We start from the raw sequence: 25,526 nt of genomic DNA, 5'->3' as shown, positions 1-25,526 counted from the left end.
GCTTGTGCTCCCGCCGGCGCCCTCCGGTGTTCCGCAGGGGGAGGAAAGCTCCCAGCGTGCTTCGCGCGCAGCAAAGGGCGGCCGGGGAAGCGGCGGGCCAAAGCGGGAAGGGAGGCGGACTACGTTTCCCAAGGTGCACCGCGGCCGCCGTTGGCCAGGCGGGGCGGGCTGGCGGCGGAACCGGCGGGGCGGTTGAATGCCGGCGGGGAGAAGGGCGTGATGGAGTTGTCATCGCTCGTCAGGAAGCTGGGTAACGGCTCCCCTCGCCCTCCCGGGTTACCGGGCCCGGCTACCGAGGGGCGCCGCGGCTGTCCCGATCCCTCCGCGGGGCTGTGTGCAGGGGGGCGGCGAGGGGCCTGCCCCCCGCCCGCGTACGCGCTGCGGGGGTTTCACCTGCGAAACGGGCCCGTCGGTTGCGTGTGGGGGCCCGGCTGCTGGCCTGGGAGGGAGGAAGGGAGCGGGGGGCTCCTTCCTTCTTCGGCACCCGCGGAGCGCGGCTGCCCCTGCCCGGCCTCTGCTTCCACACGGTCGCTCCCCGGGTCCCTCGCCAGTTTTCCGCCTTCTGCTTTTCCACTCGGCTCCCCGCTCCAGACGTGGAGGGGACAGTGGCACACGGTGATGCTTCCCTAGGAAATGCCGGAGGCTTTCCCCTTCAGATATGGTGCCTTTCGATTCAATAGGCTTGGGTAGGTTTTTCTCCGATTTGCGAGGCTGAGGCAGCTTTCAGTATCCACAATATATTGTGGTAGAGGTTTTCAGAATTTAATTGTATGCATCAAGAAAAAGGCCATCCTCATGTTCGACATTTGGCACCAGCTTATATCAGTGTATTTTTTAATATTTCACACTTTTACACTATGCAAGCATACTTGATTAGCTTACTGCTGGTGAGTGCAGTATTTGTCTTCCTCTTAAGCATAATACCGACAGCATAAAAGCTAGCTTTTTTTCACAGATCTTTGACAGCATTCTGGTTGTCCAAATAAGAATTAAGTTGTGTCCGATTATTTTATGGGGTTTTTTTAATCCCTTTTTTTGGGGCAGGTCACGAACTGGCGGAGATACGAGAACGATCTCTGAAGACTATTCTGTTTAAATTAGATCATAACTTGATTTCGTATGCCGATCTGGTCCATGAAAAAGTGCTTTTCCTTAACCTTTTGGAGTGGTTCAATTTTCCAGTCGTATCAATGAAAGAGGAAGTACTAAATTTTGTGAACAATTTGATCAAGGTAGGACATACTAACATTTATTTATATATAAACTATACGTCTTTAGAATGCTAAAGCTAAATAAAACTGGATATTATTTGATTTTGTAGCTCCATGTAATGAGATTTTAGAGTGTTTTACAAAGACGTGAATAATAAAGGCATGTGTGTGGACAGAAATGAAAACAATTTGAGTGACTTGCAATTGGTCATAAGGATAGCAGAAAAAAAAATCATTTTTGGCTTTTTGCTTTAGTTTCTCTGCTTTGTCGGTTTCTCATTTAGTGTTTAATTTCTTCTTTGGGAACATGATTCACAGCTAAGCACTTGCACTGTTCCTGACAAGTGAAGATTTGAACAAGGGTGCAACTTATTTTAAGAAAGTTGAGAAAACATTGCAGAAATTTCGGAGATCTCATAATACATTCTTATGTTTTAATCACTAAACAGCAGCTATGCAGAGGGGAAAAAAATGCATCCTTGAAACTGATGGATGATCTAAACAAAGGCGAAATCTAACAAGTTTTGATTATGATTCTTTCCTTTCCTCCCCCTCCTTCAAGGTCAAGAGACCTTGAGACTCTTCAGGCTAACTTTGTCAGTTATTTTTCCCAATGTAGCATCCACCTGCTGCTCAGAAAATGATTGGAATTGGTGCAGTGGAATTCTTCTCTCAGCTTCGCCCCAATGTGGATCCAAACTTGCAGGCTATAATTGATGGGATTGTGGATGGACTGTTCTTCCTTCCTTCTGGACTTCCTTCTAGTTCTTTATCAGTGTGTTATCAAACTCGGTCTCAGCCTTCAGTAGATCAGCCAGGTAAATAACATATTTTGAAGTGTGATTTATTTAAAATGAAAATAAAGTAAATTAAAAGCTTCTAGGCTTTGAAGAGTTGAGGTTTTCAGGCATACTAGGCAAATTATTCCTGAGAGATCAGTGAAGTGTATGGTAAGCAGATTTTGCCAGAGAAAGTGTGATCTTAGCTAAATCAGACAGTGCCATTCCTGTAATGGAATTCTCTGCACAAGAACAATCTGTTTGTAATCTGACCTTCTCTGTCCATTTCTTCAGTATGTAATATCTATTTGCTGTACTGTAAAAAGGGCATGATACAGGACGTGAACTTCCAAAGACTGCATTATGGCAGCAAGTGTAGCAACTTTGAATAAATCTGTAATTATGCCAGTATGCTTCGCTACTTTTCTTTGCATAGTAGACTTTAATTTTGAGAGCAATTCAAATCTTTAAAAAAAAAAAAAAAAAAAGCAGTAAGTGATCCTAGTAGAATGATTTTTAAAACTACATTAGTGTTGTATGCACTATCTGCTTAGTTTTGGGTATTTGTCATAGGAAAATATGTAAACTTTGTTTACAATTTCATATTACGTGTGAAGTGCTTCACATATGTATGAAGTGCTATTACTTGCTTCTGTTATCTAGCTTATTATCTATCTGTTACAATGATTTACAGTGCCTCTTAGATGTAGTCAAGAAGCAAACCCATGTGGTTCTTCTGCCTTAAAAATTTTGGCACAAAGTATAGAGGAAAAAATTATGTACCATGGAGGTCCTTACTTCATCCTCCTGGTTCTTGTAGGAAAGACACTGCTGTTATACTATGTGGTGTAGTAGTGGCCACAGCTCTGTCACTCATACTGTGTAATCTCAGAGATAAAGGTAATTTTCCTGTAGTTTCTACAGCCTGTCTAATGCTTAGAGTTTTAGTTTGCTAGAACTATGTGGTGGATTTCCCTGTCCCCTCCCATGTCCACACAAGGGTTTAGCTAGATTTTTACCTAACGTTGCCACTGTATAGGGAGTATTATATTAATCTTTCACATATGCATTCTTAAACTATACCTTTTTGAAACTACCCAGTTGAAGTATTGTACATAATTCCTACTGATGCTGTAAATTGTATACATATGTGGATTAAATAACCTTAGTAACAGGAGTGTTGTATTTTTCTTTCTATTTCAACTTCAGTTACTGGGAAAAATTGTAAACTAATAATCTGGGCATTATCTAGTTTGATCCTTTGAACCAAATATTGTTCTGGAGAGATTGCTTTTAATGTTACATACTTTGTGTGTATTTTGTTATACAGTTTGTGTATCAATTGCATGTACTTAATAATATACATATTATATACAGGGAGGACAACTTTTCAGCTGACCAAAAAAGACAGCAGTTTTGGTAGAAAAAGGCTTTAAATAGTTAATTTAACAAGTTAATTTTATTACTACATAGGTAGATTAGATGAAAACATTTTTTTGGCTGCCACTTCTCCATCAGGCAATACGTTTTGTGTAATTGTTTTTACTATTGCTTATATGGTATGTGAGGTGGTGTAATAAAACGGAAAAAAAACTTTGCAGTTGCAGAATATGATTGTAAAAAATAGACATCGACACACTCTTTTTACTCCACTTCCCTGATCATCTGAGACTATTTTAAATCAGTTTCCTTAGTAGTTTAAAACTCAAGGGCAAAAGGGAGGCAGTTCAGGAAAAGCATGACAATAAATTGAGTTTTGGTCTTGGTTGGTTTATTTTTTTTGTGTGCATTTTTTAAACTTACCCTTTCTTTGTTTTAGTTCTACCTCAAGAGGAATTATTAACTGGATATTTTTGTCAAGGTAGAAGTCATCTGCCGCAATTAGAAATACCTCCCAAAAGAACAGTTGGTATGTGTAGTTATAAGATAAGAATATGTTAATTACAGAAAGTGCTTAGAATTGTAATTTAGATTGAATTTCATTACAAATATTATTGTTGGCTATTCTTTTTCCTGTTTGTATTCTGTGAAATCTAGTATCACAGAAACTACAATTATAATGCCTATAAAAATGACATTAATCTTAATAGATATTTCTCTTTTCTAGTAAATAATTCCTATAACTATTTGGAATATGTGAAGTGTGTTAAAATATGCTGTAATTTAAAAACATATTTAAATTGCTAACGCTTTTCAGGAGGTCTGTGTTCCATAATCAAAAGTGACTGTTTAAGTACCTTTTTATTTCAACAGAACTTAAAGTCTGAAGTACCTTTCTGCTTTTCAGAAAACTAGATTGGATGCTTTAGAAATCTTTACCTTGTACCTAAATAAAAACCGGTGTTATGCTTTTATTCATTGTCAGTAAAATGATACGAAATGTTTCACTGACAAACACAGACCAATATTATTTTGGAAAGTCTTTGCCTGTACAAATATACTACTAGCAGTTCACATGAGACTATCATATTTACATACAATACAGTGCTGAGAACTAGATTTTAAAATATGACTTAGGAGTTACTGTATGTAAATCATCCAATTACTTTCTTAGCAGTGTATCAGCTATCTTTAGAATTGCACAATAGTTATATTGGTACAGGCAAAAACTTTCCAAAATATATATGGTTTGTGTTTGTAGTCTAGAAAGACTACTAAAGAATATTTGTAGCAGAACAAAATTATAATTTGACTGAAAGCATGGTGTGGGGGATCAAGTACTCTTTCACTAATGCTGTGTTTTCGATTTGCTAAAACTTACTTCAATAAACATATTTCATTTTGATTTGAGATGACCTTAGCGTTTTTTTGGTATTGCTAAAATTCTCATTAGAAGCACTTGAGTTCGTGCAAGTCTATATTTAGTAAAAGGTATTTCTATTTCAGGTAGTTCATAAGTTTTTGACTTGGCCATGGAAATATACAGTGTAATACTTCTATAAAATATACTCCAAAATATCCGTTCTCCTTTTTTCAGTGAAATGCTTGAAGTTTTCCACATTTCCTTGGCTATCTCTGACTTCAACAGATAGACATGTTCTTTCATCAAATGAAAGGTACAGTAATAGAAACATTACTGTTTGCTTGTAGTTTTTATTTTTCTTGGGTAAAAGTGGTTCTAAATTTCTGTCCTTCTGCATCATTAGGCTGTTCCTGTAAATAACCTAATGAGCTAATTTTTGATAAATGATCATAAAAGCTGTGCTGAAGTTGGGCAGAGCCAATAAACAGTGAGTTGTAATAGGACAGGTTTTCTGCTAATGTTGGTATCTATTCTTTGTGTTTAGTTCAGAGTACATTTTTTGTTCATGACACTTCAGTCTGTCTTCTAAATTTGTCAAATGGATCAAAGATTTCATTCAGTTAATTTTAGAACAAGCTGGAATAAAATCATTATTTACTTTACTGCCATGGCCACTTCGTAGAGAAATCCATGCTTTCAGTAGTAGCTTAACTAGCTTTAGGCCATTAAGTTTAGGTACAATGCTTTATCCAGGCATTGAGTCATTCAGATCGTCTTTCTGCAGTGATTTGTTTTTTTTGTTTTTAATTTTCATTTAGAAAAAGCACTGTTTGAAGTGGCCCAAGGAAAAGTTCTGTAGTTGAGATTCCTTATGAGTTGACAAAGAGCTGTGATAGATTTCTAGCATAGCCAGCAATGCAGTATCATGGACTGGACTGTTTAACAAGTCTATTCTTAACTGTAAGCTTTCTTGTAAGAGATGTTGGGTTTTTTTTTTTTTTTTTTTTTTTTTTTTTTTTTTTTTTTGTTTTGTTTTGTTTTTTTGTTTTTTTTTCCTTTAGAAAGATCTCTGAAGCTGGAAAACCTCTTAAATATTTAATTTCCTTTATGCCTGAGTCTAGAAGAACACAGATCCTTAAAACTGGACTTGTTTGATTTCTTTATAGTGGTTTCAGAAACAGTGGTTTCTGAAACAATAAAAATAGAAAAAAGAAAAACGAAGTAGAATACCCAGAAGATTCTTACTGTTTACTAATATACATGGTAGAGAGTAGCTAATAAATTTCTTTGTTTATGTAACTTCCCACATATGTAACGCAAGTGTAGTGAAAAAAAAATTCTTATTGGTAAGAGTTAGATTACTTGCTGTATACCACTGAGAAAATCACTAGCTTCACAGGGAGTTTCCAGTCTTTCTTATCTTAATTTCAAATTCAGAATCAATAAAGTTGTTTCTCTTCTGGGAACTTGATTTTACATGTGGTTTGATAACAGCTGGAATTGAGTCTGTTCTTCATTGTATATAGAATTAGCATAGCTAAGGAATAATTCAAGTTTAAAAATGGTATGACGATGGAATTGCAACATTTTTTTCTTTGGATTCTTCAGTGTTGTGATTATAACTTCCTTGTAAAGTCTTGTTCAAGCTAATGATTACTGGTTGGGTTCTTTTGGTTTTAATACATATTTAAACTGCATTTTTAGCTCTTTGAGAAGTAACAACCAAAGTTTAATTTGGAGTACGTGTGAGCTTCTTCAGGATGTGATTATGCAAGATTTTCCTGCTGAGATCTTCCTTCAAAGGCCAAAGATTGTACAGGCAAGAATTCACATAAAGTTTAAGGGATTTTTGTACTATGGTATAAGTTGTGCCAAGTAAGAATTGATGTAAATGATACAATTTGTTTCTAAACAAAATAGCTGAACAAAAGTTCCTTTATGTAAACTCTAGGTGCATAGAAAAGGGGACATTAGCTATATATTGTATTTAGAAAGTTATTTAGTTGTAATAATGTATATTGCTAATCAGTAATGAAGTGTGTTGTGAAGTAATACTTTGTTTTTTCCAGATAGATAAAATTGTGTCACTGTCATATACACACCCTCTAATGGGCTCCCATAATGGAAGTAGTGACTTTATTGGAAATATAATGTAGAACTCAGCTTTTTACTTAGGACTGGTAGTCTTCATTCAGTAAGAAGGCAGAAGTTAAGCCTATTTATTCTTTGCCATGATTTTTAAGCACTTCACAGAAACATCTGTGAACTATATTTGGTGTAAGATTCTTGCTGGCATGGTTGTTCATGAAGGTGCATTAATGTTCAGCTACCAGTGTTGATGGTTTTGTATTTGCAGAGCCTTTTGTCTCTGCTAAACCTGGCTTTTGTAGGAGATGGAAGACATCGGTTAGCTTTGCAGGCCGTGTCGTGCCTGCAACAGTTATGCATCTTCTTGAGAAGCAGACTTAACTTTCACAGAGATCCAAGTTTTTCTTCCACAGAGCAAGGTAGGTATTTTTAAATGTTTGAAATACTGTTCTGTTTTTAATACAGGTAAGATTGTCTAAAATGATTAAAAAAAAACAAAACCAAACCAAAAAAACCAACCCACAGCTTTATAGCAAATGTAATCTTGTGAAACTGTTTTGCTCAGGGGACTCAAGGAGGCTGAGGGGAGACCTTATCGCTCTCTACAACTACCTGAAAGGAGGTCATAGCGAGGTGGGGGTCAGTCTCTTCTCCCAAGTAAAAAGCAATAGGACTAGAGGACATGGCCTCAAGTTGTGCCAGGGCAGGTTTAGGTTGGATACTAGGAAAAATTTCTTCACCGAAAGGGTTGTCAAGCACTGGAACAGGCTGCCCAGGGAAGTGGTTGAGTCTCCATCCCTGGAGGTACTTAAAAGAAGGGTAGATGTGGTGCTTAGGGACATGGTTTAGTGGTGGACTTGGCAGTGCTAGGTTTACGGTTGGACTTGATGATCTTAAGGGTCTTTTCCAACCTAAACGATTCTATGATTCTGTGCTAAATCATGGTGTTCAGTACTGTTCATGTTAGTAAATATTTTTGGAGTACTTGCTTTATTTTAGAATACTTATTCATTTTTACAATTTCCTGTGATTCTCCATTCATCAAATTTTCCCAGTATCCAACTGTTTGTATGTCAGCAGGAGAGGGATTTTTTTATAAAACTAAATGAACTCTGTGAAATAAAGCAGGCAGAGTTTCAGAAAAGTTTTTAAGCTATTAGTGCTTAACAATTTAGTTACTAATTTCATGAGCTATGTTAATTTTCTTTTTTTATTCTGATGGCTGAAAATAGTTTAATCATTGTTTTGGGTTTTACAGTCGTTAGGGCCATTTCACAATGTTCTTAATGCTTAAATTTTGTAGATTTAATAGTGTAGATTAGTTATAATGATCTTCCTGTTTCCATTTTGTCAGCTGAATTTAATCAACTTTGTTTATGTTAATTGGTAGTCTGGTTCTCTTCATAAGATTGCCACTATATTTGGTGTCTTAATAAATTATATTGGCTGTTTCTTTGCTAATTCAGTTATAACATCAACAAATCCAATAACCTTAGTCAGACACTATGTTTGTATTTTTAAAACTCAAGATATATGATTCAGCTGTAATTTTCAGTGGTTTTGCCTTGGAACTGAGTTTCCAAACTCTGCTACTTGCCAGTGATAGGTTGTCCTAGTCGCCAGTATTTACTTGGTGTTTTCCATATCCTACCCTAGTTACTTTTACCATTACTTCACTATGTAGGATCTTTTAGACTAATGGATTCCACTAATGGAAAATATATGATTTGTGTTACATAAAGGCACAGCTTCCCAGAATTCATCTATATCTTACTGTCAAGAAGCAAGAGGTCCTCCTCATTCTCAGAATCCATCACCTGGAAGCAGTAGCCCTCGGCCATCGGTGATTGGACGGACAGTTCAGCGTCCTAGAGGAGATGGTCAAGATTGGGATGCAGCATCTTCCAGGTGAATAAAATAGGAAATGACTTACACTTCAATTAAAAAATTATTAGGATAGAATTGTATCATCAACTCCTTGTCAGCGTGTGGGATGATGTGAGAGTTTTGTTAACTGGTGACAATTCAAACCTTGTTTATGAATTAAACAGTTAGTTCTTTAAGTGGTGTTCAGAATACATAAGATCAGTTTTACCTGCTACATTCTGTACCTAACCAACATCTTTAACGAAATCTCTTAGTATCAGTTGTTACTGCTTCTGCATGTATTTGTAAGACTGTCACAGATGAGGGGTTAAGCCACTTAAAATCACCTTCAAAGATATTTGCAAATAATGATTTTAATAAAAATCTATAAAAGTGTGATTTAACAGAATTTGATGGCAAGGTTCACTCTATTACTTATTAAATGAATGGAATATATATATAAAGAGAAAGAAAGAGGAAATGGATATACAAAGAGAAAGAAAGAGGAAATGGATATACAAAGAGAAAGAAAGAGGAAATGGATATATAAAGAGAAAGAAAGAGGAAATCAAGCCCGAAGAAAATACACGGAGGAAAAGGGGAGCCCTCCCGTTGAGTCATGAGGTTCAGAATGGACCCCCTTGCTTTCTACACTCCTTCTCAGAGAGGAGCCTAGGTGCGGCTGGATCCCATCCTAGTCTCAGACTTGGTCAACGGTTTATGTCTAAGGATTATATGTTCAGCAGCAGTTTAAGGTTTGTTTGCAGCAAGGAGAGGATCACAAAAATCTAGTAATAACTAATCATTAATTAACCTAGCATCTACAAAGTGATTAAATGAGGTTTACTGCAATACTTATATCACACACACACAATAGGCCTAAGTACTCATTATATGTGCAGTTAAAGGTACCAATAAAAATTCCCCCGGGTTTAGCGAAATACTCACTTTATACGACTGTCTCAATGGGCAAGGGTCGAACCTCGAGGAGCAAGAATCGCCGAAGATCAGGTGAGGGTCGAATCTCAGGGAGCAAGGAACGCCAGAGATCAGCTTGAGTTCACTGCTCTGAGAGGCATCTCACTCAGAGGGAGATTCTGGTGCAGGCTGCTGCGGTCCAGGAGAGCTCAAAGGGTCTCAACTTGGCACCGCTGTTTATAGGGTCATGAGATGATTGACTTTAGGCATCAGTAAATTCCCCTTCTACTTTCACAGCCTGTGTTGAAGATTACTAAAGTTCTCAAAAATTCCGGTGATGCTGGTACAAGATCCTCCTGAATTACAGCCTAGATAAGATAGGCCCCCAGGCTGTCAGGAGGCGACTAGTACAAACGAAAAATATAGTTCCAGGGTTGTCAGGGCTGCCTCCCTAGTACAGACAGTGCTGTTCCCGCCTCAGCCATGTAAGAGTTTTGATACAGTCAAGGGACGCTTAACCGCCAAACTTGTTACACAAAGGCCAAGTTTTGATGGGAGTTATTGAGATTGTAAAGCAGCTTCACTTCCCGTGTTCTGCCAGGTGCACCAGAAGAAAAGGAGTCGGGGAGACTGCACCACTACAAAGACACAGAAAAACATTTATTCAGACTATTGCTGTAAAGTCAGGGATTTTTCTTTTTCTTCAGGAGATGACCCCTTAAGTTCTTATAAATTGAATGGCCATCCCATAGGTAACATTGTACAGTAATGTCAAAAATGCTATGCTGTATAAAGATTTCCATTAAAGTCTTTAAACTTTGTTGTTAAATCTGACAACAAATTTCAGTTGTATATAATCTAAAATTTCAACTCCAACATGAAATTATGAATTGTCTGTATACCCTCAAAACGTTGAGGTGGTTGCTCATGTGCGATTTTGTTACTCATCTTGACACAACAGACTTAGCGATGCTGTTCAAGAACCAATGTCTTTTAGTATGTGGGAATTTAAAAGTTCTTGTGAATCCTTACTGTGTGCTTGTTGGTAGTTCTTTTGTGTCTCTGTGGTATATTGGCTTAGTGGTTGAGTAACTCCTAGGTATTCAAATAGGCTGTGATATTACAGATGAAAATAGCTCACATAGTTAATTGAAAATGTATCTTGAGAGTCGTTATATTAAAAGGTTATTTTTATTCATCTTAAGTCTAATATATTAATTTTTTTATTATGTAACTAATATGACACTGTAAATGCACTCCAGGCTTTATGCATTCTAGGACCTGACCATTTTCCCTAGTTGAGCAGTTAACAGTTTAATAGTAGCTGGTGTATATTGTGCAAGAGATAGGGATGGCCTGGCTATCAGTGTAGTAAGGAAATCTACATAAGAGTAAGCACCAGTGAAGGCTGCGATGACACATCTACAAACCAGGGAGTGGTAATTTATTAAAAGTATACGGCCATATTATGAGCTGTTCATGACGGTACACTTTTATTTTGCATCCTGTGTGCTGCAGTAGAGCTGCTCACTGCTGATGAATCCCATTTCTTATAAAGATATAATTTAGCCCAGAGACAGCATAAAAAACCCCATGATTTTGAATAGAAAATACGATAGAGGGAAATGACTATAGTGTTGCTCTGACATTGTTGATTTTTATATGGAAGAGCTGCTTTTAGTGAATCTTGTCTTTTTCAACATAGTTGTAATATGAATTGTTTGTTGCCATTCTATATGTAACTCTTCTTTTTCCTTGTTCTTAAATCTTGAGACTCTTCAATCTATCTGTTTGTCTGTTTCAAATTCTGCCTGGAAACTTAACCTTTCCTCTTCTGAATTGTTTTTATGATTGATACCTTTCCTTCCTTACCCTCTGGTAAGTGAAATCAGTACCACTACATATTGAATAACTCTTCTGTTTTGCTTATAGTCTTCTATCAACCTCTTAAAATCGATTGGCTTTTTAATTCTTAATTGCTGTTCTTTAGACACCTTTTACATTTAGTTAGACAATATAATATGACACAGTCATGCCACAATTCATTTTCTTCAGCTTGTTTAATAATAAAAAAAAGCAACCAAACAAAAACCAACTATAAAAGTCATACAAGATTTTAAAGCAATTCAAGATTGCTAAATGTTGTTTAGGATAAGAAAAAAGATTAAAAAACATTCATTCTGAGTTGCATTAATTATAATGCTGCTAATAGAATTATATTCTTTTTGAAAGCAGTTGGAAAATAATAAAATTATGAACTATATATGAAGCTCATGATTTTAAATAGTTATATATATAATATAATACAATACCTATTTGTATATTTTGCAATGTATACTTGCACTTAAGGCTTTCTTGGACAAGGGAATATTTTCTGTTTTAACAGGGGACAAAGAAGCCCTACAGGCTTAAACTAGGGCCACTTACTTAATTTTCCTTCTAAGGATTCTTGTGGCTAGCTGGATAGAATGGTTTTAATGTGTAGTAATTCAGGCTGAAATTTGATTTGGTACGTGGCCTTGCTTCAAGCAACTGATAGACTTTGTTCATGAGAAATAACATTTCATATCAACTGATTTTTCTCTTGCAATATCATATTCATTGCATGTGTATTCCAGTACACATTTCTAAGTGCATTTGAAGATGACTGCCAAAATAGTAGACATTCACTTGTGCTGCTACCAGTTCTGATATTTAAAAAATCTACCAAACAAAATCCCTCTCTTCCTGCAACACTAGTGGATAACAGAGAAAGATTGGGATGGAATGAAGGATATGCGTTAAGGAAGGAGAACATTTCAGATACTTGATGCTATTTTTAATTTTTATACAAATATGGGTTTTCTCTTTGCAAGAGTTAACTATGTCTCTTTTTTTGTTTTTTTTTCTTTGTTTGTTTGATTGTTGTTTTAAGTGGAAACAGTACCCAAGCAAATGCAAACTCCAGAATCTCTCTGCATTCCCCAGTTGATGTAGGACATATTGATGTGCCAGATATTGAAAATGAGGACACTTTGGAATTACAGATGAAGCAGCTTAGCCTTCCTCAGTTCTGTGTTTCCATCTTGGAAAATGCAATACCTCTTCTAAGAACAGGTGAGAAAGTTTTAAATTAAGTATTTCACTTACGTATTCTTCTCATCTTTAGTACAAACCTCTTAAAAAATTGGTATTATGAGGTGAGTACCTCAAATAAAGTACAGATGATTACTGATATACTGTAGCTAGTTATAACAGTTCTTTGCTAGGGACTTTGTTCAGGTCATAAAGCCTGAATCTTCTAGTTGATTTCCAGAATTGCTGCAGAAGTTTCAAGTGTTTTTTACTGATGGTGGGAGGTAGTGGTAGGAAGAAGTGGGTGTGTGGTAGAAAAATGGTGTGGCTGAATAAAATGTCATTCAAGATGAAAAAATAATCACACATAACAAAACGTCTTCTGATCTCTCTGAGCATACGGTTTTCTTCCTGCTCAAGAAATAATAAACAAAAATTCTGGAAAAAGCTTTGTTTTTATTCTTATGAATGCAGTAACAAATTATGATTTAAGAAACATAAGTAATGATTGCATAAGTGTAATTGCAACTAATGATTTTTATTTTAACTTACAAAGGTTGTAAATTGCAAAGCCTTTTTGCAGGATGGTCTTTTTGCTCTTAGGTTGTCTAAAATAGTATTTAGTTGTAAAACAATGTCATTCAAAACAGATATTGGTAAATGTGGTAAGATTTTCAAATATAGGCGCTGGAAATGTTTATCTATCTATGACTAGAATACTAAAAGTTGTTTTTTTAATATACCTGTCAACATTTCTTGAGCTGCGTAGAAGCTTTAACTTACAAAAATTGTATGAAATACGTATGAAACTTCCATTTACTGTTGTTTTCGTTATTGTTTATAACCTTTTATGACTTTATGTTCTGTCATAAAATACTAATTTTCTTGTTTATTTCATGGTAACATCAGCATTAATCTGTGTCCACAGGAGAACTATACAATCCTCATTTTTTTGGTAATAAACCAAACTAAAATAAATAAAAGTTTTGTTTTCCCCTTTCAGAATAGTGATATTTAAATATTAATTCTTCACAAGCACATTCATGACTTCTGGCATCTTCTTTTTTATTTATAATGGAAACGAAAATATATTTTCTATCTTTGCCTTTTTTGGCGCATGTCATTTCAAATCTGCAGAGTTAAAATATACTGAATTTTTTCAAGATTATTTCTTTGCATCTTATCATAGAACTAAAATAGTTTCATTTTCAGATGAAATTGATCTTTGTTTCTCTTGCCCTCAAGTTTTTTTTCTCTTTTTAAATTCTACTAGATCATGTTTCTTCTTTCTTCCATTGTGCTTGAATTTAGACATAGATTGTAAGCAAACTAATATTTTTATCCTGTTCCCATTGATCTGAAATCCTGTGATTTGAAGGCACACTGTGATACTGTGAGACAGTGACACACAGTAACACACTCTTTCTCTTGTGGTTATATTTTCTGAATTGTTTTCTTCAGTAAAATCAAGAGGCACTTTTACTAACATCATCACCTTATATGGTAGATATGGTATAATGTAGATTTTCTTCTAACTGTTTAAATTACTGGGTAAAGGAAAAACAGTAAGCTTACTGTAAAATTTGCTTGCTTGTTTTTTACAATATAATGTATACTTCAGTTAAGCTCAAATTCTGTTCCTTGTGGAGATGTTAACTGGAATTTTTCCTCTTTTGTGCTGACCTGTCTTGTGAGTGAAGTCATTTCAGAAATCAATAGTGGTGTCGGTCGTGGGTTTTTTTTGGTTTTGGGTGTTTTTTTTTGTTTGTTTGTTTTGGTTTTTTTTTTGTAATCAGTTTTAACCTACCATACTTGTCTGAAGTTCAGTGTTAATACTGCACGTCTTAAAGACAATTATTTAAATCTGAACAGCAAAAGATTTGTTTTGCAGGCATTGATTATATCTGTCTTACCGTGCATTCAGTAATAATGAACTCTTGGCACATACCCACAGGTGTTGGGAAATTAGGATTTTGCTGATATATTCATGTAAAAGTATGGTGGAATGAACTTCCATGTCTGTAGATCACGACAGGTACAGCAAGGTGTTGTTGCAGATGTTATTTTTAGTTATTAACTTAAAAATATTTCTGAAACTATAACTCAAAACCACCATTATTTAATACTTGCATTTTAATGGATAAATTTATTAAGTCACCTTTCAAATGTTTTAAGCACAGAAATTTGATTAAGAATTTGCAAAATAATTGTGAAGAGAGAAAAAGTGCTTTTTGGAGTTTTCAGGCATATACTCTTCAAATTGGCAACATTTTGCCTAAAATAAATGGAAAACAGCACTTCTGTGAGATAGGAAAAAACAAGCTTTCAAAAAGGCCCTGTGCCATTCTCTGCCATATGCTCACTCAGAGCAGATCACTTAAGCTGCAAATTGCATGAGCTGTGGTCATTGTCACTACATATATAGTCACATACACACACACATATATATTTTTTTCCTCAAGTATATCAACAAGGCTTCTACAGTGCATAAAATCTACAAAAGATAGAAGAAGTGACAAAGAAATTAATGTTCAATCATAACAAGCAGTAGAGCTTGCTTTTTTTTTTTTAAACAGATTTTGAAGGATGCAAAATTTTTATGGTAGCTAAAAAATAAATTGGAAATTCAATGGTGTTGTGCGAAATATATCCATGGTTTTGAACAGAAACATACCATCAACAAGTAACTAAGCCAACAGTTGCACTAAATGGAGTATTTGGGGGAAACTGTTACTGTATGGTTCCCTAGGATGCCAGACAGTTTTGGCATCCTCTGTTGTATGAGGTTGAAAATATTTGGTCTGGCTCCAGATATTCTGCCTTGTAATTCATGAAACCTTCTAGCCTTTGACTGCATCTTCTCTATTGTCTCATTATCTGGGGACATTAGGGGGAGGTTTATATTCATAGTAAATGTAGGCTGTAAATGTTTAAACTCAGGCCAGGTTTCTTTGCAGCCCTGTGTTCAAGCATAAAACTGTATGAAGTATAAAAATCGCTAATAGACAGACCAGATTAGCCTTGTTATTAAGAGATACGGAGTCAGAAGGAGCAATGAAAATTAATGAATATTAACCTAAAAACACGGGGCAGGAAATTGTTATGGAGAAAAGTACAAGGGGATAAAGTGGGTATTCATCTCCTTGCCTTTCAAAAGAAGATCTCAAACAAAATGATCTGGGAAGAAAGTCACTCCAGCTATACCAAGAATGCAGATTAACAGGAATAGGTAATGTATGTGGAAGAACTGTAACCTAACTGATTGGGTGGGGGAAATAAGTGACTTTATTCTGAACTTCAAAGAGGTCCAGTAATCAGATTTACAGCTGTAATAAAGTTTATGTAGTACTATAGGATTTAAGGAAATGCAGTCTTTTTTCAAGTATATGATTGGTTTAATCTCTTCTATTGTGATTTTGGCTAGCTGTTGTCTTCTGTGATTCAGAGCTATTGGTGATTGAGGGCAGTTAGCATTAGTTTAGTAGAAGTGTATAGGAAAATTAAAATATCAGAATTCCAGATTTGGAATAATCCCTTGTTCAAAATGGTGTTTTCTGAATATCATAATATAATGTTTTGTCTGTATTCGAATTTATCCTCTCATTTGTATCCCTAGGCAGTAGGAGAGTGACGATGGAAGTTCTTGAATTGCTTGTTGAGGACATGTTCCTTATTGGTGATGCTATTTCTGAAAATGTTTGGGAAGATGATAGCCTTTTTGCATTGGAATTGGTAAGATTCTTTAGGCTTTGATCAGCTGTATTTAACAGTCTGCTTTTGTAAGCCTCTGACATTTTCTGCAGTGATTCATATACATATCTAATCCTCTACTGAGCTACCCTTTTGAAAATCTTAAATAGTTTATTACTAGTTCTATCACTGGCACATTCTTTTTATTTTAAATGTAAGTTCCTTTACCAGATGATACTTGAAGTTTCACCTCAAGAAAATAAGTAATGAAGTTTGTCTTGTAGTTGAAGGCTGTTAAGCAGCCATTGAGAAACGTGTAGGGAAGGGGATCTGAGGGAAAAGTACTGATTACAAATGTTGGAGACCAATCTGATGTAAATGACAGCTTTCATTTCCTCTACTCCTTATAAACTATCTGTTTAAAATTAGGTAGATAACTGTTTAGATCCAAGACTGGAATTGTAAGATATATGGTATCCATTTCCTACACAGGACCTATAGATCCCTGCACAGATTTCAGCTATCCTTAACTCTGTTGCTTAGCTGGGAAAGAAAGGAGAAAGCTTTTTGGCCCAGGAGAGATTCAAAGTGTTAAGCTGCTGTTGACCAAACAATTTAAATTGCTGGAAATACATACTTGAGCACAGCTGAGAGTTGTTATATAGATGAAATATCAAACTAGTGAATAACAGATGAAATAACAATGAGCGACTTGCTTTTTTGAAGACAACTGAAAGCTGAAACATAAGCCAGCTTCACAAACATACCAGAGTTGCAGACTGAAACTTGTCTAAAAATTTGAGTTAAGTGTAATCTTAAATGCACATGACTTAAGTTAGAATTCATTAAAATACCACTAAATATGAAACAATGGTATTGCAATAATTATTAATTAAAATACTACTGTAGGCTTCTCTATTCTCTATTTTACAAATGATAATATTTATAGTATTTATAGGACCTAGCAGTGAATGAGAACTTTTTGTTCTTTGAATTGTGTACTGATCTGTCAAAATCTATGATAATTGATCAACATCAAGTCAGCACTGAAGATTCCTTGCAGAACATTTAATCTAAGAAGCTTAATATAATTATAGAATCATAGTCTTTTGTCATAATCTTTTGTCTAGCTGTTGTATGACCTGAATCAGTATATTCAGTATATTCCATTGCATTTAACTCTCTCAAAGTACAATAGAAACTGTGAGCATCATCACACGTGCATCATACTGATTGTTGTTAGTAGGATAATGTTTGTTTCCAGGCTACTAACAAGCAAAGCTCTGCAAATACGCTGGGTAATTGTATACAATTAGATTGATTTTAAAAAAGGAAAAAAAAAGAAGCTTTGCCAATATAACTTTATTCCATTGGTAGAACTTTGAGATTTATTAGTAAAATACTTCTCAGATATAAAATTCATCTCCCATTGAAAGTTATGAATCTGCATCAATTTGTGATGCAGAGCTGAACTTTGCTGTGCAATTCAATAAAGCTAATTTTGATAAAGCAATTGCAAGACAGGAGATAAAAACCAGCTTTTCATCTTTCTTAGTGTTTGAATAAATAAAAATAACTGAATGGACAATTTTAGGAAACAACCATGAAACTTACCTTTATATTATTTAGTACTACATCAAATAAAATGTATTTTATCAGAAGTAGAGTGTGTTTTTAGAGTTGTTGGGCTTCAGTGCTTAGAAAACATGCTTCCTTTTTGTGTTTTGTATTAGCTCCAAGGGAAGGAGGTCATGTGTCTCCTTTCTAGGAAACTTGAAAGCATTTCTTGCATAACTTTATTGCTTTATGTTTCTTTGTTTGTCCAATTTTAAGACTCTGCACTGGAATATCTTTGTGAAAAATACGTATTTTGGAAATCCCATTCAAAAATACTTAAGTTTGTAACTGTGTGTATTTTACCCATGTTTTTATGCTTCCTTCCTCCCAAGCAAAGTTTTTACTGTTTTCCAGTTTTGTCATGTGTACTTAAGTGCAGTTTGATTCTGCCATGTCAAAAAGTATAGATACTGCAGATTGCTGTAGCCCCTCAGCTTTTTTGGGTCACTTTAAAATAGTCATCCCTGTCTCAGGGAGGAATAAACTTTTTGAATCTGCTGTTGATTTGAGAATCCATGGTTTTGAAGCAGAGGTTCTTCCTGCCTCTGCAAACTGTAGCAGGGCAGAGAGAAACTTTTTTGAACTCCTGAAGATCACAATGAATCCTTTTCATCTTACTGTGTTATAATGTGTGTTGGTAATTACTTTAAAAGACTGATTTGATGTAGTCAATTGCTCTTGTCATTTTCTGCAACTTCAGCTATGTGGAGTCAGATAAATAGTGCTTAATTGCTTAACAATGTTCATCAGTTTCTGTAATTAATAAGCTAAATCTCACATGTGCTATTGCCTTTTTAATCGGTATTTGGCATTCCAAAACTGGCAACTGAAATTAATTCTACCTTGGTTCTAGTGTCCTTAAGTACAAACCTGGCTTTTTCAGGTGGCCAAAATTCTAGAAAGTAATTCAGTTTTCTCCATTGTCAATGAGCTGGATTTATCTAAATGATAGTGATTCTCGAGTAGGCTTTTACATAACCTGAGAAATGTGCTGCTGTTTCCTTTGAGAATGAATAGGCCTAAAAAACATTTGATGATCTCAAAGTTTGGATTGTGGGTTGGGTGGGGATTTTGTTTGTTTGTTTATTTTTAAATTTTAAGGTAAAGCTTTATGAGCAGGTTCAAACCTGGTCCTAATATTTCCATATCGAAAGTGAACTTCAAAATAGTTAAAATTTGCAAAGTTCAAATGTGCTGTGAGCAGGAATTAAGGGGGGGGGAAAGAAAACAAGAGGGAGGGAGGAGAGTAACCAGTAATGGGTAATTACTAACCAACATATTGAGAATTGCAGGTGAAGCTGGAGTGAGGTCTAGAACTAATGCACAGTTCTGTTCAGATGACAAACAAAATGCTGTGTATTTTGTACCATTTTTGCATTTTTAAATTATTTGGTATAATTGTGTTCATGATGCTATGGGTGCTGTATAAACACTGTAAACGTACAGTAATGTTTCAGTTATTTCTAATGATTGTATTTCTGATTTTGTTTTCAGAAAGACAAATTGCTTCTGGTCTTGGGTTTGCTTGGAGAAACTATATTATATCACAAAACCAATATAAGTGCAGAGCAGCCCGAGGTGATGTTGGTGCATCACAGAATGGCATTTATTAGCATTTCACTCTTCACTGTTAGATTGCTGCAAATACTTCTCCCTGTGGAAAAGGTATGCCATCACTAATTTTAAGTGACTGTCTTTTGGTTTTGTATTTTAAGAGGGCAAAAAGTGATATGTTCCTCAGTGATTAATACTGGGAAAATAGCCACTGGATGGAGAAATTAATCTGATTTACATTAGCTGATGTATGATCACAGAAGGTAACTTTGTCTGTTCTACAGTTATTGGTGCATTCTGCAGAATCTTCTGCAGATTTCAAATCCTCAAAAAGTATTTTTAATTCCGTTTTTTAATTAGTTTTTGAAATTCAATGGTTTTTTTCCTCCTATAGTGTTTTTTTTGGTATGATGCATGGTTTGCAATGCTGTGCTGCCCTCTGCTTGTTTATAGTATGTGTGCAAGTAAGACTAAGACATACTAGAACTATATAATATTTAAAATCATCACTCTTAATCTGATGGAAAATAGTAAGCAATTCTGTTTCATACATCATAGTGATTTAAATTATTCTTTGCTTCCAGTGCTCTTTAAAAGAAGTTCTGTTGTAGCTCTTGAGCTGTGGGTTTTGTTTTTTGTTTGTTTGTTTTGTTTGGGTTTTTTTGTTGTTTGTTTGTTTTTGTTTTTGTTTTTTGTGTGTGTGTGTGTGGGTTATGTGTTTTTTTTTTTTTTTTTTAATTTCAGATGTTTGGAAGTTTTTGTGGGATAGAAGGTGTTAGAAGATGTTTAAACCTGTATGGGTTTAAATTTTTTTGGATCTGTTTTTATTGCAGTGTAGCTCTTTTTCAGACATTCTTCAATCTGAGTAGTGGATTGATTTTCAGTTACAGGCTTTTTGTCACAAATATATAGTCTTTTAGTATTAATATAAGTAGTCTCTTGTACCTGAAAATAAGTGTAGACATACTAATCTAATGACTTTTTATAATTTTTGTCTTTATGTTCTTATGTTCATAATAAAAAATTTCAATTCTGTATATGAGAGAAGTTGGAAAAAAGTTACTATATTTGAGGTCAAAATTTTAGTTGAGGGAATACTGAACACTTGCAGTAAAAAAACTCAAAACAGCAACAACAGAAATCCCCGTTCTTAGAATGTGATATTACCATATGGAATTGCAGACAGCTTTTTATTAAATACAGAAATAATTGTAGTCTGTGTATTCTCTGCCATCTAGTGGTTAGACAGTAAATTGACCCTGGCCGGTGGTGCGTGTGGTTGTTAGTGCTGTGACTCGATCATATGTGACTTTTGTGACTGGTTTCAGGCCTGACATTAGGACTGGCATCTAATGAACTCTCACTTTTTAATTAAAAAAATTTCTTCATATAGAACTCAGTTGATATGTGTTTCTCTAATTTTTAAGTAGCAGCAATAGTGATTGTACTTGTTGAATGACTGCAAATGCTGTTGTTGGTTTTACTGTATTATCAGACTGTTATGCTGACAGCTGTTTTCTTTTCCACAGGCCAGTAAAATTTTACAAAAGAGTTTGCTGAACGCTTTATTTATTCTCTCTCTGGACGTTTCCTTCTCCTTGGAATACCCAAGAATTCATGAATCCATTGCAGCCTATCTGGAGCAGATGAGTACTGAGGACTACGCTATTTATAAACAAGCTTCAGAAGCTGTGTATTCGATCGAATGCACTTGTAGCTTTATGACTGAAGTTAATAAGAAGGTGTGGAATTTTGTTATATAAAATGTTTCCTGTGGGCAAATTTCTTCCACTTCCCTTTCTCTGTGGTAAAAACTATAGTGTAGCATAGCTGAAGAAAATCGCTAATTATTCCATACCATTCAAGATGTAGTTAATTTTTTTTTTTTTTCACTAATACTACTTATGACATTTGTAAAAATCTTATCCTAAGTAAAAACAAAGAAATAAACACTTGGAGATTGGAAGTTGGCACAAGACCTTTTATGGGCAAAGAAGTAAGAAAAAAGCAAATACTCTATTTAAATATATGTGTGTGTATGTATATTGTTCAATATTTAAATAGTTCAGAAAATTTTAATTCCCAAATACTGTGCTAATAAACAACTACTTCTGATAAACAACTACTTCTCCACTGTGAGACATTTGTGTGTTTCACTTTGTTATGAAGATAACTAACATACTTTGCTTTATTAGTTAAGAGATTCTAGGATGGTACCGAAATATTCTTCTCCATTATCCAAATGGACAAGTAATGGTGCAAAATACTTGTTCTATTGATACTAAAATAAATTAATAAAATACAACAATCTAAATGTAGTCCTATCTTAAATCTGAGTTAATCTACCCTTTATATAGGCAGGTTCTGAACTTAATAGAAGCAATACTTTGCTCATAAAATAGTGTTTACAATGAAGTTAACTCCATCAAATTTAAATGGCTGATGTTTAATGTATTTGGTAACCAGAAGTACAAAGACATATGTACTTAAATTTAAAAAAAAACAAAACATACTCTTTAAAATTAATAGTGAATTGTTAAAAGTTTAATGTTAAATCTTTCATTATACTCTTCTCAGATAAAATGCATGTTAATTTAAAACAATAATAATGTGATTAAAAGCATAAAGTATTCAAGGATGAGTCTATTCTTGGGCATTTTAGAAAATGTTTTGAATAGTTATGGTGTTCATGCTGTGAGGTGTTAGACATACATTATTCCTATTGAGTTTAATAGAAGTTTGTTTGGATTCAGCAGCTGAAGGGTTTTCATCTCTCAGGAGCAGGTTCTAAAATTTATTTTTTTGAAATCTATTGAATTTGTTAATCAGGTTAATTATAAACTTCTCTGTGATGGCTGAACCGAACCCTAGTTAGTAGATGTATTAAATGATAATAAATCCTGCAAGATTATGCAATAACATTGTATACTTTTAATATTACTAATTCTGATAGTGTCTTTCTCTTCATTTTACTTCTCAGGGGGACAAGAATCTTTCTGAATTAGTAGAATTGGCAGATCAGGCCTTGAGTAGTCTACCCTACCATCAACACTTTCCCTTTCTTCAGGAATGCATTCACATATGCTCAGATATGTAAGTACATTATTATTTAAAACTCTTACTTGAGAAAATATAATCTTTTTTTATGAATAAACTTTCTCAAGTAGAAGGTCAACTTGTTTATTCTCTGTATTTGAACAATTCTTTTCTTTTAGCCATTGAAAGGTATCTTCTAAATAATTCGTGTTGTTCTGTAGTGGATTTCTTGAAAATTGAATTTCAGGTGCTAAAAATCAAATGTTTTATTCTTTTCTATGTATAAGTTTTTGTGATTTTGTATATAAAGTTACTATGTGATTTACAAATAAACAGCCTTAAAACACTTTGACCTGTGTTTCAAACTTTTTTTAGTTTCTTTGTTCCAAGTGTATTAGTGTAACTTACTTTTATTTTATTTTCAGAAATCCCAAAGTACTTATTTTATCATAGATGCTGTATATTACAATATAGCATCTCATTTATTAAACAGCATGTTTTTATTGCTTTTTAGATTTTCTATGTCTCTAGTTAGAGAATTTAAGTTACCTTGTAGTGCCTGGAAAAGTTCTGTATTGAACACTTAATTAGAAATAAAAAAATCTTAATTTTATACTCATTCAGAATTTGACTTTAGGGATTTTTTCAAAGGGAACTACATTTAAGAGCTCTCTAATAAGTGTTTTTAAATTATAAAACGTGAAAATAGTTTTCAGTGTTCTAATGGTTTTAGAATTATTTATTGTTTGATTACTGTTTCAGGCAACAGGAAATTCATTTCAGTTTTTCAACCAATATAAATTCACTTTGTGATAGTGAGCTGGACTTTTACCTCTACAAGGAAAAAATTCTGAAAGCATAGAATCTTTTTTTGTAATCATATCCCATGATCTAAGGAGCCTATTGAAGCTCAGTAGAATTTTATTTTTTTCAGATGAGCAGAAATGTTTATCAGGCTCCTAATTTCGATGGGAGAATTTTGAAAAACTATGGTCTTTGATTACCTATATATATAAAAAAATAAATAAATGTACAAATGTGAAGATTGATACTATGGTTTTGGCAAATATATTGTGATCTCTGAACTTTTGTCTGTCAAGTCATTTTTCAGGATGTATACCTCTTCAGGAAGTATTTTTCAGAGATGATCCTGAAATTTAACAGGAAAATTTTTGTAGACATCTTTGGCTACTGTAAAATAAATAATAGTTAAATTAATTATTTTTCTTTTTTAGTTGGAAGTCTGATGAAGATAATTCATTGCTCCAGGCTGAGGGTCAGAAGGTGCTTCTCCGTCTATTGTCTCATCCTTTGCTGAATATAAAAACTGAAGCCTATCGTTGCTGTTTGGAAGTGGTTAAGGTTAGAACTAATGCTTACTTAATGCTCTTGGTGTTGTGCTAAATAATGCGTATTGTATGATTTCCTCATTAAAAGCATTTTTAATGCAAATTCTGTTTACCGTGTTCTATGCCGTAAAATCTGTATAGGTCTGGGCTTGCAGTTTGCTGTTATATTTTTGGTATTAAATCTACTTGGTTAGGTTATACTTCAGGTACTGCACTTCAGAATGACAGGATCTCTAGAGGGAGAAACTGACAGCAACTGACAATTTTGTTTTTTAAAAGGATTCTTAATAATGCTGGTCACTTTGGTTTTTGGTGCTGTTATACAGAATTATTTCTATTTAATTTTGCTTTTGAAAAGAGTTCAGGTGTTCAGTTTTGCTTGTCTGCTGAAATGAGGTTCACAGAATCACAGACTCATTTGGGTTGGGACCTTTAAAGATCATGTAGTCCAACCCCTCCTTTCACTAGATCAGGTTGCTCAGAGCTCCATCCAGCCTGACCTTAACTATTTCCAGGGATGGGGCATCTACCACCTCTCTGGGCAACCTGTTCCAGTGTTTCACCACCCTCATAGTAAAAAAAATTCTTCTTTTTATCTAGTCTGAATTTACCCTCTTTTACTTTAAAACCATTACCCCTTGTCCTATCACTATTGGTCCTGCTAAAAAGTCTGTCCCCGTCTTTCTTATAAGCCCCCTTTAAGTATTGAAAGGCTGCAATAAGGTCTCCCTGCAGCCTTCTCTTCTCCAGGCTGAACAACCCCAGCTCTTTCAGCCTTTCCTCATGGCAGAGGTGTTCCATCCTTCTGAGCATTTTTGTGGCCCTCCTCTGGACCCTCTCCAACAGGTCCATGTCCTTCTTGTGCTGAGGACCCCAGAGCTAGACGCAGTACTTCAGGTGGGGTCTCACCAGAGCAGAGGGACAGAATCACCTCCCTTGACTTGCTGGCCATGCTTCTTTTGATGCAGCCCATGATACAGTTGGCTTTCTAGGCTGTGAGAGCACATTGCTTGTTCTTGTCCAGCTTTTCATCCACCAGTACCCCCAAGTCCTTCTCCATAGGGCTGCTCTCAATCCATTCATCATCCAGCCTGTATTGGTATCAGGGGTTGCCCTGACCCAGGTGCAGGCCCTTGCACTTGGCCTTGTTGAACCTTATGAGGTACATATGGGCCCACTCCTCAAGGACAGATTTTATTCCCTTCATAGTGATTTTTCACTTCCCTTTGATTTTTTTTTTTTGTTCTTTTTTTTTTTTATACCTGAACAAAAATAATTTTGAGTTGAGTGCTTTTCTGCCTTTTGCAAGGATGTTTACTGAAGGAAAAATAAAACAATAACATTAATAAAATACTGACACTTTCATAATAAATATTTTTACCTCGATTGCACTTTAATTGCTTAGACCTTATGAAAAATGTGAAAGAAAAATACCTCTTTTTTCCTATGTATAAAAGCTTGGGTTGTGTTTAAGAACATGTAAGTCCTTTTATGTACTCATTATTTTAAAACCTTAATTTGTTGTTGTTGTTTTGAGGAGGGGTGTGCTTTGGTTTTGTGTGGATATTTTGTCACTGCTTTAGTTTTTTATAAAGAGAGCCCAAGGGATAAAGACTGTGAA

At 34.9% G+C, this 25,526-nt stretch overlaps 1 protein-coding gene across 1 annotated transcript in view; it reads left to right on the top strand.

The window, feature by feature from the left end:
- The first annotated feature begins 211 nt into the window (after positions 1–211).
- RTTN (rotatin) overlaps positions 212–25,526 on the top strand; it is an 89,232-nt gene continuing 63,917 nt past the window's right edge. The window contains exons 1-14 of the mRNA XM_082335612.1: positions 212–250; positions 1,045–1,232; positions 1,831–2,029; positions 3,810–3,899; positions 4,968–5,046; positions 6,438–6,552; positions 7,090–7,240; positions 8,564–8,729; positions 12,520–12,701; positions 16,276–16,391; positions 19,461–19,631; positions 21,050–21,262; positions 22,501–22,613; positions 23,792–23,918. Of these exons, the coding sequence (XP_082191738.1) occupies positions 220–250; positions 1,045–1,232; positions 1,831–2,029; positions 3,810–3,899; positions 4,968–5,046; positions 6,438–6,552; positions 7,090–7,240; positions 8,564–8,729; positions 12,520–12,701; positions 16,276–16,391; positions 19,461–19,631; positions 21,050–21,262; positions 22,501–22,613; positions 23,792–23,918 (1,941 nt within the window). The 5' untranslated portion in view covers positions 212–219. The remainder of the gene's footprint in view (positions 251–1,044; positions 1,233–1,830; positions 2,030–3,809; positions 3,900–4,967; positions 5,047–6,437; positions 6,553–7,089; positions 7,241–8,563; positions 8,730–12,519; positions 12,702–16,275; positions 16,392–19,460; positions 19,632–21,049; positions 21,263–22,500; positions 22,614–23,791; positions 23,919–25,526) is intronic.

The sequence above is a fragment of the Platalea leucorodia genome, assembly GCF_965183815.1.
Source record: "Platalea leucorodia genome assembly, chromosome: 1".
NCBI lineage: Eukaryota > Metazoa > Chordata > Aves > Pelecaniformes > Threskiornithidae > Platalea > Platalea leucorodia.
Note: the sequence above shows the minus strand (reverse complement) of the source record. Positions and strands in the feature narration are given on the sequence as shown.